General features: G+C 44.1%; 1 protein-coding gene across 2 annotated transcripts in view; it reads left to right on the top strand.

Moving 5' to 3' along the window:
- Positions 1-3437: 3437 nt before the first annotated feature.
- LGI2 (leucine rich repeat LGI family member 2) overlaps positions 3438-17698 on the top strand; it is a 28197-nt gene continuing 13936 nt past the window's right edge. Inside the window, exons 1-6 of one of the 2 annotated variants that reach the window (XM_037828911.1) lie at positions 3438-3634; positions 5536-5607; positions 7168-7239; positions 9251-9322; positions 15047-15118; positions 15829-15998. In XM_037828911.1, the coding sequence (XP_037684839.1) occupies positions 3438-3634; positions 5536-5607; positions 7168-7239; positions 9251-9322; positions 15047-15118; positions 15829-15998 (655 nt within the window). Of the gene's footprint in view, positions 3635-5535; positions 5608-7167; positions 7240-9250; positions 9323-15028; positions 15119-15828; positions 15999-17698 lie in introns of both variants that reach the window. The other variant, XM_037828910.1, reaches the window with a different exon arrangement.

The following is a 17698-nucleotide window of genomic DNA, read 5'->3' as shown; positions in this document are numbered from 1 at the left end:
TGCTTCCAATGAAGGTGGGGACCATGTCTGTCTTGGTCATTGTTTTATTACTGATGCCCAGTATCTAGTAGGCTCTCAATCAATATTGGCTAAAAGAACTGACAGGTAGCTGGATGAGAGGGTGAATGAATGAAAGTAGTTTTGGTAGGGTAGAACGGATTAGGGACTCAGATAAGGCCGGTCCTGCTGGCCTGCACCATCTCATCCCTGTAAGAATGTGTACTCATATCACGGAAACAGCTTGCGTAAGTAAGTGTAGATCTGAACGAGGATTTTTATATTTTCAAAAACTCTAGCTCACTCTTGGAAACAGATTGTGTCTCTCTGATTGTCTATTAAGTTTTTTTTTTTTTTTTCCTTTTTAACTGCTGAAGATCTTGGAACCAAACCAAAGTAATCTGCATTTCCATTTTTATATCTTAATTTATAAACTGCACTTTATAATTTACAAGCACTCACTTGCTTAGTGTCTCTAACAGAGCCGAAACAAATACTAACTCTGCCAGCTAAGCTACCCAAGGGTTCTCCCTGTATCTCTTCCGTCAGGCAGGAACTTTCTAGTTCTCTAGGTTGGAGAGGATGAGCTGGGGTAAGCTCTAGCTTGGGGAGGGTAAGGATAGTAATATTGATGATATACCACATTTATTTAGGGAAGAGAGAGGAAGGTCTCATTACCCCTGTTTTACAGATGAGAAAACAGAGAATGGGTATGGGAAGTGACATGATCCAGAAGATTGATTTATGAGTGGCAGAGCCAGGTGTGGCATCTGCATTCCTGGAACTCCTCAAGCCAAGGGCCTTTCCAGGACCCCAGCACTAGTAACATTTTGGGTTGGATAATTTGTTGTTGGGCACTGTAGGATGTTTACCAGCATCCCTGTCCTCTACACACTAGATGCCAGTAGCATGCACTGCAGTGTGACAACCCAAAATGCTTCCAGATATTGCCAAGTATCCCCAGGGGAGGGGGCAAAATGTGTGCTTTGTTTGCCCATGCCCCCACCCCCAAATGAGAACCAGTACACCAGACTGTGCCCTTACTCCTCGTTAAAATGGAGTCACCAAAGTCAAGAAATAGCCTTTCACCCCTTGCCCCTTCCCTACAATCCCTGGATTGACGTGAGCATTGCCCTGTCCACACTGTCATGTAGAACTCTGAATAGATACCCAGGACCTCCTGTGTGGTATTAAGCACTTCACATTCCTGATCACATTTAACCCTGTAAGGTGGATACAACTATCTCCCCTTTTACAGGTGAGGAAATTGAGGCACAAAGAGGATATAAGTTACCCAAGAATGAACAGCTGGTAAATGGCAAGGCTGGAGTGCAAAACCCAAACTTGTCTAGCTGCAGGACAGAGAATTTATCCATCTCACTCTTTCCCCTCACACAGCTCCAATGCAGCTGAGAACCAAGTTTTCTTTTCCTTGGTCAGCAGGAAGGTGGTGCATTTGAGTGGTATCATCCCCTCCACTCTTTAAAGCAGTAGCCCACCCCTCTTAAGACACTTTAGTGCACAACCTCCATGACTGTGGGCCTCTCCCCCTCCCCAGACAAATGGTTCTCATCCCCTGGCACTGGGTTTCCAGGCCCCAGGAAATGCGCTTTCTGAGCAAAGCCATGCGGCGCACATGGCAAGCCTGCAGCCGGGGATAGATACACAGCAAGTTTGGAGTATGCTCCTCCTTGGCTGTATCCTGTGTGATCTTGGGAGACAGAAAAACATCTCTGAGCTCAATTTTTCCCATCTATACAATGAGGAGACCCTCTTCTCTGAGTAGATGTAATAATTAAATGATGACACATGCAGACTGGCGAGCATCAGGTGCTGGGTGCTGGGAAAACGGGCATCTGTAAGGAACGTCCAATTCTACTTTCACTTCCTCCACAACAATTTGCCCACAAGTTTGCTTTCAACTCATGATCCCCTTTTGGTCAGTCTGTGACCACCATTTTTATAACTGCCCCTGTAGACCTCAAGTTTCCTGAGGAGAGGGTGTGTTCCTTTGTCCCCTCTCCTACAGCTGCCAGCCTGGTATTTTCCTCATGGAAAAACATGCTAAAAATGTTTGCATTTCAATCACATTGAAGACTCCTATGGTAAAACTTTGCATCAAGTGCTGCCTTTTCTGGGCTTAATATGTGACATGGCTTTCCTTGGTATTTGGTCTGCTGAGCCATTGGGGTTATTAGCTATCATTTTGTTTCTGCTTTGGTCATTTTCATTATTTCCCCACCTGTGCACCTACATGTGGTAAGATTCAAGCTCAAACCTACAGAGCAGAGGTGGCGCCCTGCAGGGCTCCCTTACCTGCCAGCTCAGGCTCCAATCCCCATCCCTGCGGAGCCATTTACTATCGGACTTACTGATGCTTTCTGTGCCTCAGTTTCCTCATCTGTAACCTAGGGATGTTAAAAGGACCTGCCTCAAAGGGTTAAGATAGGATTAAATACACAGTGCCTAGATGTCCTCAGTCTCCATTATCAATTATTATTCTCTGGCATTCAATTGGGTTGGGGGAGGTGAGCAGGGAGCAGGCTCCACCAGGGTCAACTTTCTCACAGGTTTTTAGTTCTTTCTTTAGCAAGCACCACAGCAGCAGCTTTCCTTTTCCACATTCCTTCAATATGGAAGTGTGGAAGGCTTCAGCCACTCTGGGGTGCTGTGGAAACCAGAACCAAACCCCGCTGTCTCGTCGAGAATGACAAGCAAAGCCATCCCCTTTGGACCCACGGACAGCCGTTCACTTTATTGCTTCTCTTAAAAATTAATAAAGGGTGATCAAAATTCTGTATTCCTCCACGCGCCCAGAACCCAATCCCCCCGGCCCCTACTTTTTTGTTTTGGGGCCCCTGAAAGGATCCCAGGGCCTTCCCAAATTATTTCGAGTCCGCAGACAGGTTTTGGGGCGGCTGGCCCTCTACCGCTCAGTCTCCCAAGGGGTCTTCCTCCAGGCCGGTCCCTCCCCCAGGGGGACACCCCCTGCCCCTCCTCCAAGGTCACCGAACTTTTCCTTCTCTCCCCAGCACCCGGGGAGGGTCGGGGAAAGGGTGGCGGAGTGGGGGCCGGGGCAGTGTCCGGAGGCCCCGCGGGCCGGGTTGGGGAGAGCTGGGGGGTGCGGGGGGGCGGGCACCCGTCATGCATTATTCATTGGCCAGAGCCGGGCTGCAGACGCGGGTGCTGATGTCAGGCAGGCGCGAGTGCGGCGGGCGCCGCGGCCCGGGCTCGGGTGGGGGGGCGCCGAGTGGGGGTGGCGGCCAGCATGCTGCTCGGCTGCGGCTCGGCCTCCCACACCCGCGGCGCCCGAGTCCTCGCCAGCAGCGGCGGCGGCGGCGGCCGAGCAGCGAGCGGCGCCCGCGTCTGCAGCGGCTCCGGGTCCGAGCGCGCGGCGCGGCGGCGGGGGTCGGGACCCGGGCGGGGCCCGGGGACCCGGCATGGCGCTGCGGAGGGGCGGCGGCGGGGCGCTGGGGCTGCTGCTGCTGCTGCTGAGCGCCGCGTGCCTGATCCCGCGGAGCGCGCAGGTGAGGCGGCTGGCGCGCTGCCCCGCCACTTGCAGCTGTACCAAGGAGTCCATCATCTGCGTGGGCTCCTCCTGGGTGCCCAGGATCGTGCCGGGCGACATCAGCTCCCTGTGAGTGGGACCCCTCCTGCCCCCCTCCCCGCCCCGCGCCCGCCGCCGCCCGGGAGTTGCCTCGGGCGCTGGGACAGCGGGACCCTTGATCCCGCTCCCCAGCTCTCCCCCCCACACCCCACTTTTTTGTGTGTTTGGTTGGGGGCGCGCTACGGGACGTGGGTGGAGTCTCGGTCCCTGGGGAAGAGGGAGAGAACCCGCGACCCAGAGTCTGTGTGTTTCTCAAAGTGTGGCCCGCGGGCCACCTGCATCAGACCCACCTGGGGGAGCTTATGTCAATGCAGATTCCTGGGCCCGCGTTGAAGCAGGGTCTCCGGAGTGGAGCCGGGATTCTGCCTTTGGCGTCCCCAGATGATTTCGGGGCACATTAAAGTTTGACAGGCCCTGGAACAGAGGATAAGTGTGTGTGTGGAGGGGGTGGGGGCAGGTGGTGATTGTGTAGGGGTGTATTTAAGAGCAGCTGCACTTGACTGGAGGGAGTGCGAAGGGGAAGGGCGAGGCCCCAGTGGCCCTTCTCGGCCCCGGGAAGGTGGTATGCACTGTGGTGCCTGGGACTTCTCCACGCGGCAGGGTGGGAAGGGCCGGGGTGATGGCAGGCAGCTTCTGGGAGGGCAAGAACTGCTCCTGTGGTCTAGAAGAGGGGTGCAGGTGCACAGAGGACTGGAAGAGGGTTGGGGGCGTGTGGGGTGCCCCGCCCAGTGGCTAAGTGCTGGAAGTCAGCCGGACTTCTTGCCCTGACTTCTTGCCCCCTTTCCCCACCGCTCATTATGTTGGCTGCTTTTTGAACCCTGAAAGAACTGACTGGAAAGGGCTTCACGTGATGATCCACCTGCTAAGAGATGCTTTCAACTTGCCCTGACACAGCTACTCCAAGCAAATGGCCAGTTCTCCTAATATCAGTGGAAGGAGCTACTGGGCTGTATCTTTACTGCTAGGAAATGTTTCCTGGTAAAACGGGTCTCTGGGCTAAGGTGCTGGGGTGATCCCACTCAATTATAGAGGAAGAGAGTCCCAGGAGTGTTGTTACTCGTTTTCAGGGCACTTTCTCTTGTACTAGATTCCCCTGCCTCCCTCTGAGGGTGAGACCCCAGAGTGCCCTGTAGTGAAGGGGTCCCGGTTTGGTTTGCATTTACAGAAAGTCAGAAGAATCAGGCAGGCGGAACAGAGGGGCTCTTTGATTCCTAATCTTGGTAATTCAGGTGATGTGGAGGATTCTGGACAGTTAGAATCCCTCTTGTTAAATCCCTCTGACAAGCAACTGCCTAATTGATCTGCCTCTTAACTCGGTTGTTCTGAAATAATATATTGAAATCCTGCTGCCACCAGAGGGAGAGGGGACAAGGCCTCTTGCCCCCAGGATGACCATTTTCTCTGGCAGATGGCATTGCTTTCCATTGCACATCCAAGTTCAGGTGTCTCTGAGTTTTCCCCCAGGGCTTTCACTGTGCATTTAATCAGAAGTGCTCTGAGTGCCTTTCGGAGATGTGCCCCCATGGGGAATGCTTAATCCTACCCTGGAGTTTCATTGGCCAACATTAGAGCTGTGTCTACACAAACAGAATCATGGGCAGAAGTGAAGTAATTATCCACTTTCAGTCTGGGCCTCCTGTAGTTAAGAAAAGGAAGTGAAGGGATTGATTTAAACCGACTGAGTTAATGTCTGTGGAAGGAGCTAGACTGATGTCAAAGGTTTCTCGTATTCAGACAAGTTTTCATATTGATCCAATTCATTGGAAAATGGCTTGACTCTTTTCCATTTTCCTGCCCCTGAAGAGACCCTGGCCATCTGTTTTAAGATCTTGTCAGGGCTTCACTGCTGAGGTTGACTGTTCACTCTGCCCAGTACTTTCTGCCAGAAACTTGGGCCTCCTTTTTTCTCTCTTTTGCCTTTTGCCCTTTAGGAGCCTGGTAAATGGAACTTTTTCAGAAATCAAGGACCGAATGTTTTCCCATCTGCCTTCCCTGCAGCTGCTGTGAGTATGGAAAGTTCTGTCTGCAAAATGGGGGGTCCCTGATGTGTTGTTCTGAGCAGGGGTGCCTCTGCCTCTTTGGTGTCAGTCCTTCCTGGAGTACCCAAGTCTACGAGGAGACGTGGCTGGCTCTTAGTGTTCACTTGTCCTGTGGTTTCCCCAGTGAGCAGAGCACCAAGGCTTCTTGCTTGGTTTCTTTTCCTTAGTTTGGAACAATGTTTTCCTCAAGGACTTTATTGTAGCTCTCAATGCCCATATCCAGCCCATATCTATATTCAAAGAAGATTACTTTGAATTATAACCAGAACTTCACCTAACTGAACTGTTCCCCTCACTTTAAAAGAAAGCCTACATTTTAAAATCTGAACGGTACTCTAGAAATAGTATTTTTAGTTTATTGATTAAACTGTCAGACAGCATCCTACATACTTTATGTGCCTAATTTTATCCAATCATCTCATCATCCGTATAAGGAGGGTATTTTTATTTCCCCATTTGACAGAGGAAGAAACTGAGGCTCAGGGAAGTTAAGTAATTTGCCCCAAATCTCAGAGTCTGGATTCTAACCCACACTCTTAAGTAACTCTGCATCCCAGCTCCTCTTGGCAAGCAAAGCCCAAGTCACTGTGGCAAGAGGTCACATTGTACCCTGCAGCTCACATCAGTTAATGTTTGCTGATGTAAAGAAATGTCCAAAAAGCAACTTTCAAAAGCAAATCAGTAACAGGCCACATCATGAGTACATAGCTCATTCTCTTTATCTATACTGGTTTTTAAAAGCTGAGATGATACTGAAATTAAAATAAGAAATGTGCTACAGAAAAATATGGAGAAAAATATGGAGAATTGAAACATCACTGAATGCAAAGAAACTTAATTTTGATATATTTGTTCTCGAAAAGTGATATGCCTACCATTATTTTTGCTTAACATATTTTAACATATTTCTGTTGAAATATACTTTCCCTATGATAGAAATTCATTTTTAAGTGGTCTTTCACCAAATAGACTTAAATAGTGACTATGTACGCTCATCTAGAAAAATAGGTGATGATAGAATCCTCTGAAGGTTTCTTAAACAAATTTTAAAAAATTGTTTCTCATGGAAGTGTGCGATGTAGAAGAAAATTTTTTTTGTCCCTGCTGTGTGACTTTGGTCAAGTCACTTAACTTCTCTGAGCTCAAAGTTCTGTAAAAAGGTAGTTGGATCAGATCCTCTTTAACTCTGATTCCATGATTCCTTGTGCATCATAAAGCTTTCACTTGACTGTTTTGTTGTACTGAGCATTAGAATGTTTTAAAATAGTGGATCATATTTACGGAGACCCGCAGAGAGAAAGGATGGGCTAATGGAGCTGACCAGAAAATCTGGCCCAGAGAATCCACTAGCTGTCGTCCTTCGGCAGTTTCTGAGAGTCAGGTTGTGCACTTAATGGGCCATTTCTAGGCCGAGCAGAGCCCCTGTTTGCCCACGAATTAGAAAATAGCAAAAGAAACAGAAATGGCTTCACCATGTGATTCCAGTTTTACATCTCTGCATTGCAACCTGTCCTTTATTTTCAGTTTGCTGAATTCTAACTCATTCACTGTGATCCGGGATGATGCTTTTGCTGGACTTTTTCATCTTGAATACCTGTAAGTTTTGTACTTTGTCTGTTTGCCAAACATTCGCTATCTCGGTAGAATCGTTGCAATGCCTTCCACGCCTTCCATGCCGGGCCAGAATCTCTGAGAATTTAGGGGTGGAGAAAACGGAGAAAACCCCATTCTCTTTTCAGCACTGACCTTTTAAAGTTTACTTGCTTATAAACATGCTGGGCAGGAGGAGGTTGGAGACAAAAAGGGGGAAAGGAAACAAAGAAGGAAAGATATTCGTTCATTCTCTGCTGACATTTATATTTGCCATGTAGTAAGCACAATTGGAAATTGAGTTGGATATTTTTACCTCTCATAAAGAGGCATGGATTTGCTGATCAGCCAGAAATAGAGCTGAAGGGTTCTAAGGGTTACTTATTTTTATATAAATTCTCCCTATTTTGGGGCACAACTTCATGTTTTTAATTCAGCTGTTCTACATCCCTTTTGCAGTACCTCCTGTGAGCAGCTGCTGAGGGTCTAATTTTATTTTCTTTTCTCCTTTAAAAAAAACAAGGTTATTTTTTCTTTTTCATATGTGCAGGGTTTTTTTTTCCCACTATCAGTGAGCTTTATCTTCTTTCTGATTGTGATCTTTCTCCACTTCCGTATCTTTTTTCTCTGTAAGTCTTTTCATTCTTTTCTTTTAAAACTTTGTAATAATATTAATCCTGCTATCAGATTGGATTTCTTTACTTAGCATTCAGAGGGATTTTAAAGCCTTGTCTCTGCTTTCTTATCTGAAGTCAACAGGTAGATGTTTGAATTCTAAGCACATCCTGGGCGAAAGAAAACTCTGCTGATTTTATGTCTTGTGGAATGATTTCTCTGGAGCAATTCTTTCTCCAGAGTATATATAATATGTACCCTTTCATACATATTATGGAAAAAAGTGGTACGACTGAAGTGCTAAATCCAACTAGAGTCTATCAAATCTCATAAACAGCCAACGGAGGTAACAAATATCAAGCAATTAGTTTTCTCTTACCAGAAGTTCATCTTACTGTGGACATTACTGGGGAGGAAATTAGAAATAGAAGATTACCTTATCAGTCTATGCTGAAGCCCATTACTAAAGAACCCTCTGGTTTTGTTTGTTTTTTAAAAACAGGCATGGGAAAGTTCTCAGTGGAAGAGTCAAGATTATTGTCCTCACCAATGGCATCCTGTTGCAAACCCTCTCCCTTGGGCCATCTCATCAAACACCCTCTTACATTTAACATAATGCAATTATGCAAAGCAAAATTTAATTCTCTGTGGCCCCAGGGAATAGCCATGGTGCATTCACTTCATTTGTCACCCACAAAGACTTTAAAGCGTGGCCAGAGTTAGTATTGCAAGGTCCCGTGTGCAAGCCCTATGACATTTTAGCACAGAGAAGGCCGTTTAGCTCATCCCCCATCTTTGTGGAACTTCCTACTTCCCGGTGGTTTAGAGATCTTGAGAACATCCTGGCTTGTCTCCCATTTGCTCAGAGATTAGACTGTGTAGGACATGATGAACTCAACTTTTCTGGAAGCCAAGCTTAACAACACTCTCCTTCAGCCACATCTTTAATACTGAGATGTAAGACAATCGGCTCCCCTCAAGGGACAATATTAACAACTGTATTAATAGCCAGACACTGTGAAATGTAAGAGGGATTGAGTAGGGAAATTGTCTGGAAGCATTCCGATCTTGCAGAGATGTGAGAATTTCTTGCCTTTGTATCCTGCTTTCCTCCACCCCACCCCCCACCCCCTGAGATGTTTTTTACTCATATTGCCAACTCTGAATTTAAAGACTTCCATGCTGCCTCTGGAAGGCGTGCAGAGCACACAGGCACGTGCATGCATTCTTGCTCATCCATCTCCTACTCAGCTTGGAGTGTGGTGTAGCTGACCTAGTCCTCTAGAAGAATTTTTAAAATTCATGAATGCTTTTAGATATTATTCAGGAAGCTTACCAATATCATTTTTTGGAGATATTAAGCAGAGAAAATTCAGTTTAATTATACTACTTTTCTCCTTAGGTTCATCGAAGGGAACAAAATAGAAACCATTTCAAGAAATGCCTTCCGTGGCCTCCGTGATCTGACTCACCTGTAAGTCCTAGAAAAGGGGTTGTAAGTCCTTTAATGCATGGAGTAAGATTCACTTTCCAATACCTACCTTTACCTTGACTGTTTTTTTCCAGATCGTAATATTCTCTGAAGGATGCTAATTCCCAGGTTGCTAGGTTGTCGATCAGACACCAGCCCACTGTGGTTGCTCAGACCGTTGGCTTTGTTTCTTTTTCCATCGTCCTGACTCACCATTTCAGACCCCACGGCTGCAGTTGGACTGCCAGGGTCCTATTGTTGCTTGCCAGGCGAGGTTGGAAGGAAATTAACACATATCATGCACCTACTGCAGGATGTTTAGTGTATCTTCTCGTCTTTATCTTTCACAATAATCTGTGAGTCCCCCAAAAATACAGATTTGGTAACTGATGCTCAAATGATTCATTGACGAATATTAAGTGTAGGATCAGAATTGGGACAAAGTGGCATAGAGACATTTCTGCAGTTCTAAGTTGAATGCAAATAGCATTTTCTTTTATGTTAGAGTAATCTTTGGTTTAAGCTAAGCTCTCTGGGTTCTTTAATAGCTTTTTGAAGAAAAGAAATTTAACAAATTGATTTGAATTGGCATATCAGAATGAAGCAAGTATGCACACTTCACAAATTTATGAAACTGTAAAACATTGTGGCTGTGTTTATAAAAATGTAAAAACAGTTGTTATTTTAGTGGGAGCAATTTGTTAGCCAGGAACCAGCTCCTGTTTACATGATAGATATTTTGTGTTTGAATAAGATAACACAGACCTCATCTCCATAGTCAACTTCTCTATGGTAAAAAGATTGGGAAATTGGAGGGTTTGAATGAGAGTATCTTGCAGGGGTGGTAGTGCCTTAAGCATGCAGAACCCTGGCAGACAGTGTGGATATAAATCTAAGAGACAGTCACTCTCACTGAGTCCTGGCATTGGCCTTGATATTGGCATAGATGTTTCTCAACAGGCTCAGTGAGCACTTGATTCTGGATTGCTAACCAGCAAAAGCTCTGCCTTGCGTTAAAGCCTGTAGAGTCAGATGAGAAAGTAGAAGTGGGAGGGCTGAATCTGGATCAGCAGTCAATTCTGGAGACAGATTTTCTTCTCTTCCTATAAAAGCCTTGATTTGTTGTCTTTTTTTTTTTAGATTCAACCTAAATGCCAATCCCCTCCTTCTTGTAGAGGCTAAGAATGTGGGCTGGGAGTTACATAGACTTGGGTTCAAATTGGAAGACCATTACTTGTTAATATTGCTTAGCCTTATTATACCAACCTCCTAGGATTACTGTACATCCTGGATTAATGCTTGCTTCCAAAGCATCTGCACATAACCTACAGTAAATGCTGAAGGTGTCATTAGTATTGTTATTATTACTGCTGTTTTTGTTATTGTTATCATCATCATCATCATCCACCCTCCCCCTACCCAGTAAGAAGTCCCAATTTTCTCGTGGAATGCTGAGTAGACTTAGCAGTTGGGTGGCCAGACACGGTCTACTAAGAAGACAGCTGTGAGTGTCTGGAGAGGAACAGCTGTGGGCTGATAAGTACAGTTTCCAGAAGTCAGGAATGAGGGGCTTTGTTTTTTGAGCAAAGGCTTTGGGCAGATTATGACCCTACAGCAAAACCCATGTGACTGGGTGAGGGAACCCAGATGGCAGCTTTCATTTCCCTAACTGGCTATGGTCCCCCATCCGCAAGAGGATGTAAATATGCATATATATGTGCATATCTTTGTGCATGTGTGTCTATGGGTGTGTGGATTTACATACATGTCAGTACTTAACTGGGTTTTCATGTGCATGCTTGTGTGTTTGCACACACAACCATATGTGCATATTGTGTGCACATTTGTGTCAGAGGCATCTCCTTTTCTCTTTGACATGCCAGGCGCTCAAACCCAGAGGGGACAAGGGAGTCCTCACTTGGGTCCAGAGCATGTGCTGCTGCAAGAGAGGAGAGCTAGGCCAGTCCCAGCGTCTAGTACCTCCCTGCAGCTGAGCCCGTAGCAATCCCTTTGCCGCAGCTCTCCAGCCTCATTTCCCCGAATGACCTCAGGGCCCGTGTACACATCCAACTCATCCCACTGCCGGGCTTTTGTCACCTCCTTTCCTTTTCCTGGGATGCAGTTCCTTCTGCCCTCAGTCTCCTGGAATTTTCATTTCCTTTCAAAGTACAGATTAAGTTCCACTTCCCCCATGAAGCCAGTTCCTGCTGCGCCCTCCTGTAGCCCTTGCTGTTGGCTCCACACACCTGGCCCTTTTCCGTGAACACTGGCAATGCTACTTGGTGCCATCCCATGGATATTCCTTTCATCTCCCTGTTTTAGTTTACTAGGCTGCATAAAGCAGATACTGTGAAATGGGTTGGTTTAAACAATGGGAATTTATTAGCTTACCATTTGAGGCCGGGAAAATGTCCAAATCAAGGCATCGTCAAGGCAATGCTTTCTTCCCAAAGACCAGCTGCTGGCGATCCTTGGATCTTCTGCCACATGGAAAAGCATATGGCTGTGTCTGCTGGTCTCTCCCTTCTCTTGTGGGTTTTGTTGCTTTTTACCTTCTTGCTTCTCTGGTGCTCTTCCCCACCCCCCACCCCCCGCCATATTCATTCCATTTATAAAGGACTATAGCCACAGAATTACGACCCATCCTGAATGAAGTGGGTCACACCTTAAGTGAAGTAGCCTCATCAAAAGGTCCTACTTATAATGGGTCCATTATAAAGGAATGGATTAACTTTAAGAACATGTTTTTTGGGGGTATATACAGCTTCAAACCACCACACTCCCCAAGAGTGTTGAAAGCTCTCCAAGGGCAGGGCCCATGCTGATCTCCCAATGGCGCTGTAGTTACTCCAGTGTCCAGCACAGACCAAAGCCAGCAGAAGGACATACCTTCTGGTCCTTTCTGGTTGATTACTGATGGATTGGTGGGTTACTTATGGAGCTGGATTTTCCATGTATACTCTACTTTTGGGCAATAAGATGACTTTTCAAGCTTTCTCCCCCAGGCTGGATCTATACTTAGGGATTAAAGTGTTTAACACATTGTTTAAAGAATGAGCCTGTTTTTTTTAAGCCTCTAAGCAAAGAGATGACATCAACTCTCAAGAGTTGACTCCTTTGATTAAGGAAGTCACTATCTGGAATTTGCTTGTTTCAATTAATCATCCAATTTTTGTCTTGGATAAACTTTTCCAACACCTACAGACTCACTTGCACGTCTAAAGAAATGTAGATCAGGTTTCAAAACATTGAAGGAGCCGGGCCAGTCTGTAACTAAAATCTAGAACATTTGTTTTCCAAGAGTCCTGTAAAGCCCAAGGGACAGAGAGCTGTTAAGTAGAATCAGAAATGAAGTAAGTGCCATGAATTTGTACATGAAGTGAAGTGGAAAGCTGAGATGTTATGCAGTGAGTGTGACTGGGGAAGATTAATCATCTAAATAACTCTGCTTTCTGAAATTTAAATGGAGTACTTGGAATGGTTGCTTCTTTTGATCTTGACTACTCTAAATTTTTATTGTTGCAATATAATAACTCTCAATTAGCTGAAATGTTTAACTAAATGGTTCTAACCTTTAAGTATCTAAAATTTTTGTACTTTGCTTTCCAGAAAAAGTGACCATCAACCAGAAAAAAAATCAAAACTAATACCTCGCTTTTAAAATTTCACAAAGCAACTTCAAGTATGCTCTGACTGATTGTATAGTTGGCCTGTTTTCCAATACCTTTAAAACCTAAAGGCACAAATAAATCATTTAAGAAAGAAAGATAAAACCATACAATAAATTGCATTTTAATTCGTTTGTGGTTACCTAGATGGAAAGGAACACAATTCAGTTGGTATCTTGAAGCAGGAATGTTTGGATTTTAAAAATGAGCTCAAAACTTTCCTCTAGGCACAGTCTGGTGGCAGCTATGTACCCCAGAAATACGTGTTCTTAATCCATTCCTGTGAGTGTGAAAATTGGACCTTTTGATGATGTTAATTCAGCTATGGTGTAACCCAACCGAATTAGGGTGGGTCTTAATCCTATTACTTGAGGTCCTAAGGAGAAGCTCAGGGAGCAGCCAGAAGGTGGAAGTCAACATAACCCAGAAGAAAAAGGAGAAGACACTGCCATGTGCATTGCCATGTGACAGAAAAGCCAAGTAACCACCAAGATTGCCAGCCAGCCAGAAGATACCGACCCTTTAGCCTCCAAAACTGTAAGCCAATGAATTCCTGTTGTTAAGCCAACCCATTGTCTGGTATTTGTGTTAGCAGCTGGGAAACTAAAATATGTAGCCAGCCAGCAATAAAGAGGAGCACCCATGCCTCTAATTCACCTTTCCAGCATCGGTCATTAGATGCCCCCACAGGTCCATTTCAGGTATGTTTTTAAAGAGTTGGTGCTGAACTGTCTACACGACTACCATTTAAATGTTTTGCTGTTTGTACTCATATGTGTAAAAGAAAAAAAGTAGGCTTTGGCTTCTTGGCTGACTCATACCAGAGCATGGTGCCTGTGGGAAATCACTGACTCAATGTACATCGTGTCAACACCCAGCGTCTGTCTACATCAACAGCCCTGCATGACGGACATTCATAGTCAGTAGGATGTCATATGACTGACCGGGCAATGCAAAATCCTGAATCATCAGAGAAAGATTTGCTTGAGTTCATTCTGGTCTCCTGCCTAGTGATGGGAAGAGGACTAAGGCATTTTAGAAAAGCCTTCAACACTAAGAGCAAAAATGCAAAATGGTTGCTGGTCAACCTTCATTAATGGGAACATGAAGTTGATCACAATAAGTCATTCCCTAAACATTCTGGTAAATTGAGATTTTGTTATATTATCATTAAAGTTTAGAGCTAAGTGTCTTTATGTAAAAGAGAACTTACTGCTTCCTTTCTTAGAGTCACAAGCAATAGAATTCACTTAGGTGACCCCTTAGGAAACATGTTGGGTAAAGACTGTTCTTCTTTTATCATTCTCATATTGGTGCTTAATTCATTCATTCAGCAAAGATTTACTGAGTACCTTCTATGTGCCAGGCACTGTTCTAGGAGCTCAGGATCCAGCAGTGGACAGACAAGAATCTCTATTATCAAGTTCTACAGCCAATAAACAAATAGATGGTTAAAGTTTATAGTATGCAAAATGGCGGCAGTAACATGGAGATCAGCAGAGCAGAGAAGGAAGATGTGTAGAGGTCAGGGAGGGTCTTAGTGAGGAGGTGATGGAGTGAGCCATGTGGATATCTGGGGAGAGAATATTTGAGCAGAGGGAGCAGCAAGTTCAGAGGCCTTAAGTTTAGAGTCATGTCTAGCCTTTTAGGGGAATAGCAAAGAGGTCGGTGGACTGAATCTGAGTAGTTGGAGACATGGTCCCATAGGTGAGGAACTAGACAGTGGAAGGTCTTGTAAGGCATCAGTGGGACTTCAGCTTTTATCCTGAGTGACATGGGAAGCCATCGAGGTTTAATAAATGTACATAAAGAGCTTAATAAATGCTTGTTTAAAAACAAAACTGAAGAACCTTAATTGCAAACCCAGCATCTATGTTGTTATCTGTGTATAACTAAACCCATTTCTTTATCTCAGTATTGATGGTCAAAGCCAGAAATTGAACTACGTTGTGATGAAGAGGTTTAAAGCTCTGTTTTAATTCATTAGCTTCATTTAAGGGACTTCAGAGTGACAGGGTACAGAGATATAGCCACATTAAAGTGTGACTTTTTGTTCTAGTTCTTTGGCCAATAACCACATAAGAGCACTCCCAAGGGATGTCTTCAGTGATTTAGACTCTCTGATTGAATTGTAAGTAATGAAAATTAAATTTATGTGTGCTTGCCATTGCCCCCAGTTAATCATGTCTTTAAACCTTCTCCCCCTTTATTGCATTTTTTATGCTGTAGCTAAAAATCTATAATAAAGCAATGCATGCTGGGAAACAGCTTATAGTTGGAATTGTGTTGGCTTTTGCCATTTTATAATTTACTTAGTACCATTAGGTCAATGGCAAATTAGGCTGGGAGGGTGGGAGGCTTTGGTTTTTCCCAAGATAGCGTATCCATCTTCTTACCTTCTAGCACTGGTCACTGTTTTACTGGACACAGTTAACAAGAGCTTAAGATTTCAATTGTGTTTGTGAAAACTGTCTTCCTTTAATGTCTCATTTCTGTTTATGACACCTTGTGCTAGGGTGTTCTATTAACCTTCTTCTCACCGCCAACATTTTCCAGCATACGGCGACAGCCTCAAAGGGGTTCAGAGAGATGATGATATGTCAGCACCCAGAATGCTCCATTTGCCATACGGTTTAAATCATGGGCACAGAGGAACATTAACCAAAGCCAGTGACAAACACAAGAAATAGGATGCATGAATGCAGAGTTTGTTTAAAAATCTGGTTTGGGATTATTAAATATATCAGGATGTTAACAATCTGGAATTTCATATTACTACCAATCCATTTCATGCGTGTCTATTTCTCTGTGTGTCTGTTTGTGCTTTGTTTTGCTTTGTAGAGATTTAAGGGGCAATAAATTTGAGTGTGACTGCAAAGCCAAGTGGTTGTATCTGTGGTTGAAGATGACAAATTCCACCGTTTCTGATGTGCTGTGTATTGGTCCGCCAGAATATCAGGAGAAGAAGCTAAATGATGTGGCCAGCTTTGACTATGAGTGCACGACGACAGGTATTCAGAACCTATATCAGCAAAGACTGATATTTAGAACAATCCTTTTGTTTTTCTTTTAGAATGTCAAAAGGGAGGGATGGGAATTGCATGTAAAAGTTTTCTATCAAACTTACTTTAGAGAACATTTAGTCATTCTAAAAGAAATGAGCCCATGTGGTAAGGAAAATATCTCAACAGTTCGGAAGGTTTTTTTGCTAACTGCACTGGTTTTGATTTTGTTTCTTTACAAAATTCCGTGTTCTGTAAGGTCAGGTCAAAGTATGAACTCGTGAGTTTGACATAAGAATACTCTCAAACAATTAAAATTTCATGGAAAGCTAATGCAGAGAGGCCTGAATTACTAAATTTAGTAATCAAGTTACAAATTACTCTATTGCTACTCTTCTCTTGATTTGATAAGTTGAAGTCTCTTGGAAATTTAATTAATACCAGACTTTTACATCAAAAGTCACTTTTGTAGTTCCCTGTAAATAGAGTTAATGAGGTAAATTGTTAACTCAGGGCAAAGTAGAAAATATAAATGAAAAAAAACTCACATCCAGGGAAAAATGTAAAGAAAGCTTGGCTTATTTTCCAGTGCCTGCCTCAAGGTTTCATTTTAGACATTTTTCAGGTTATAAGAGAAAATTAAAACACTGCTTCAAGTGTCACAACTTGTAGAGAGCATGTGAGTGTCTCTATATGAAAAGTTTAGATTCTAAAGCCAGGTTTGAAAGGAGAGGGGATCAATTGACTGTAAGAAACCTGCTTTCCAAACTTACAAAAATAAACATTGAGGCTGAAAGTTGATCTCTACAAAGCCTCCAGGCATGCCAGGAGAAGCAGCTAGAATGAGAACTCAAAAAATAGTTACAGAAACTCAGGAGACGAAACAAAACAAAACCCAAGAACCAACTATCACAGTTAGACCAGTCCTCACTGCTGCCCTTGAAACAAATAAACAAAGAAAAACCCACAGTGTAAAAATTATTTGTAGCTATCTTTATTTGTAAATAAGGGATGCTACAAGGTCTGTTCCTGTCTGCTAGAAGACCTGAAATCTCACAGATTTGCCCTTGTCTTTGCCCATTGACCAAGGGCTTATTCAGCTGTGTAATTGGCAGGTGCCCTCCAACCAGCTGAGCCACTAGAAGGTTATTTATTGTATTGTGGGACCAGTGCAATAAATCAGAGGTCATGGCCAACGACATTTGCACCAACAGGTGGCAATCAAGGTCATTTAGCATTAAATGTTAAACCAAAATGGGCTGAGATACCTCTCTGCCTCTTCCCCAGTCTTTCCAGAGAGTTCTGTAAACCCAGGTGAAGTCAGCAGCTTTTTCCATTGTTGTTTTCACACCTGGTCATGGTGTGTGAAGACTTTGCCAATCTCTAAGAGAAATGACAGTGGCTACAGAGCACCTTGGGAACTGGGAATAATTTCTATAAGAAAGCATGCTTTCTAATCTTTGAGCCCTGTGGACAATTATCAAACTGATCTAGGCTCTGAGACTTGTGATAGGAAGGGAGGTGCCTTGGAAGGATGTAGCCAGCTCCTGAAATCTGTCTGTATTTGTCTTTGCTAATAAAGCTTATTACTAAAATTTAGCAAGTCAGCATGAGGCTTTCTGGTGACAGGGAGATGTTTCTGTCTTTGCTGTTGTTTTATCTCGAACAAATTAGCTCATGCCCACGATTTCTTCCAACATAAAGAAAAC

This window comes from Choloepus didactylus, chromosome 3 (assembly GCF_015220235.1).
Source record: "Choloepus didactylus isolate mChoDid1 chromosome 3, mChoDid1.pri, whole genome shotgun sequence".
Lineage (NCBI taxonomy): Eukaryota > Metazoa > Chordata > Mammalia > Pilosa > Megalonychidae > Choloepus > Choloepus didactylus.
The sequence above is the reverse complement of the archived record's forward strand: the minus strand, read 5'-3'. Positions and strand labels throughout refer to the sequence as shown.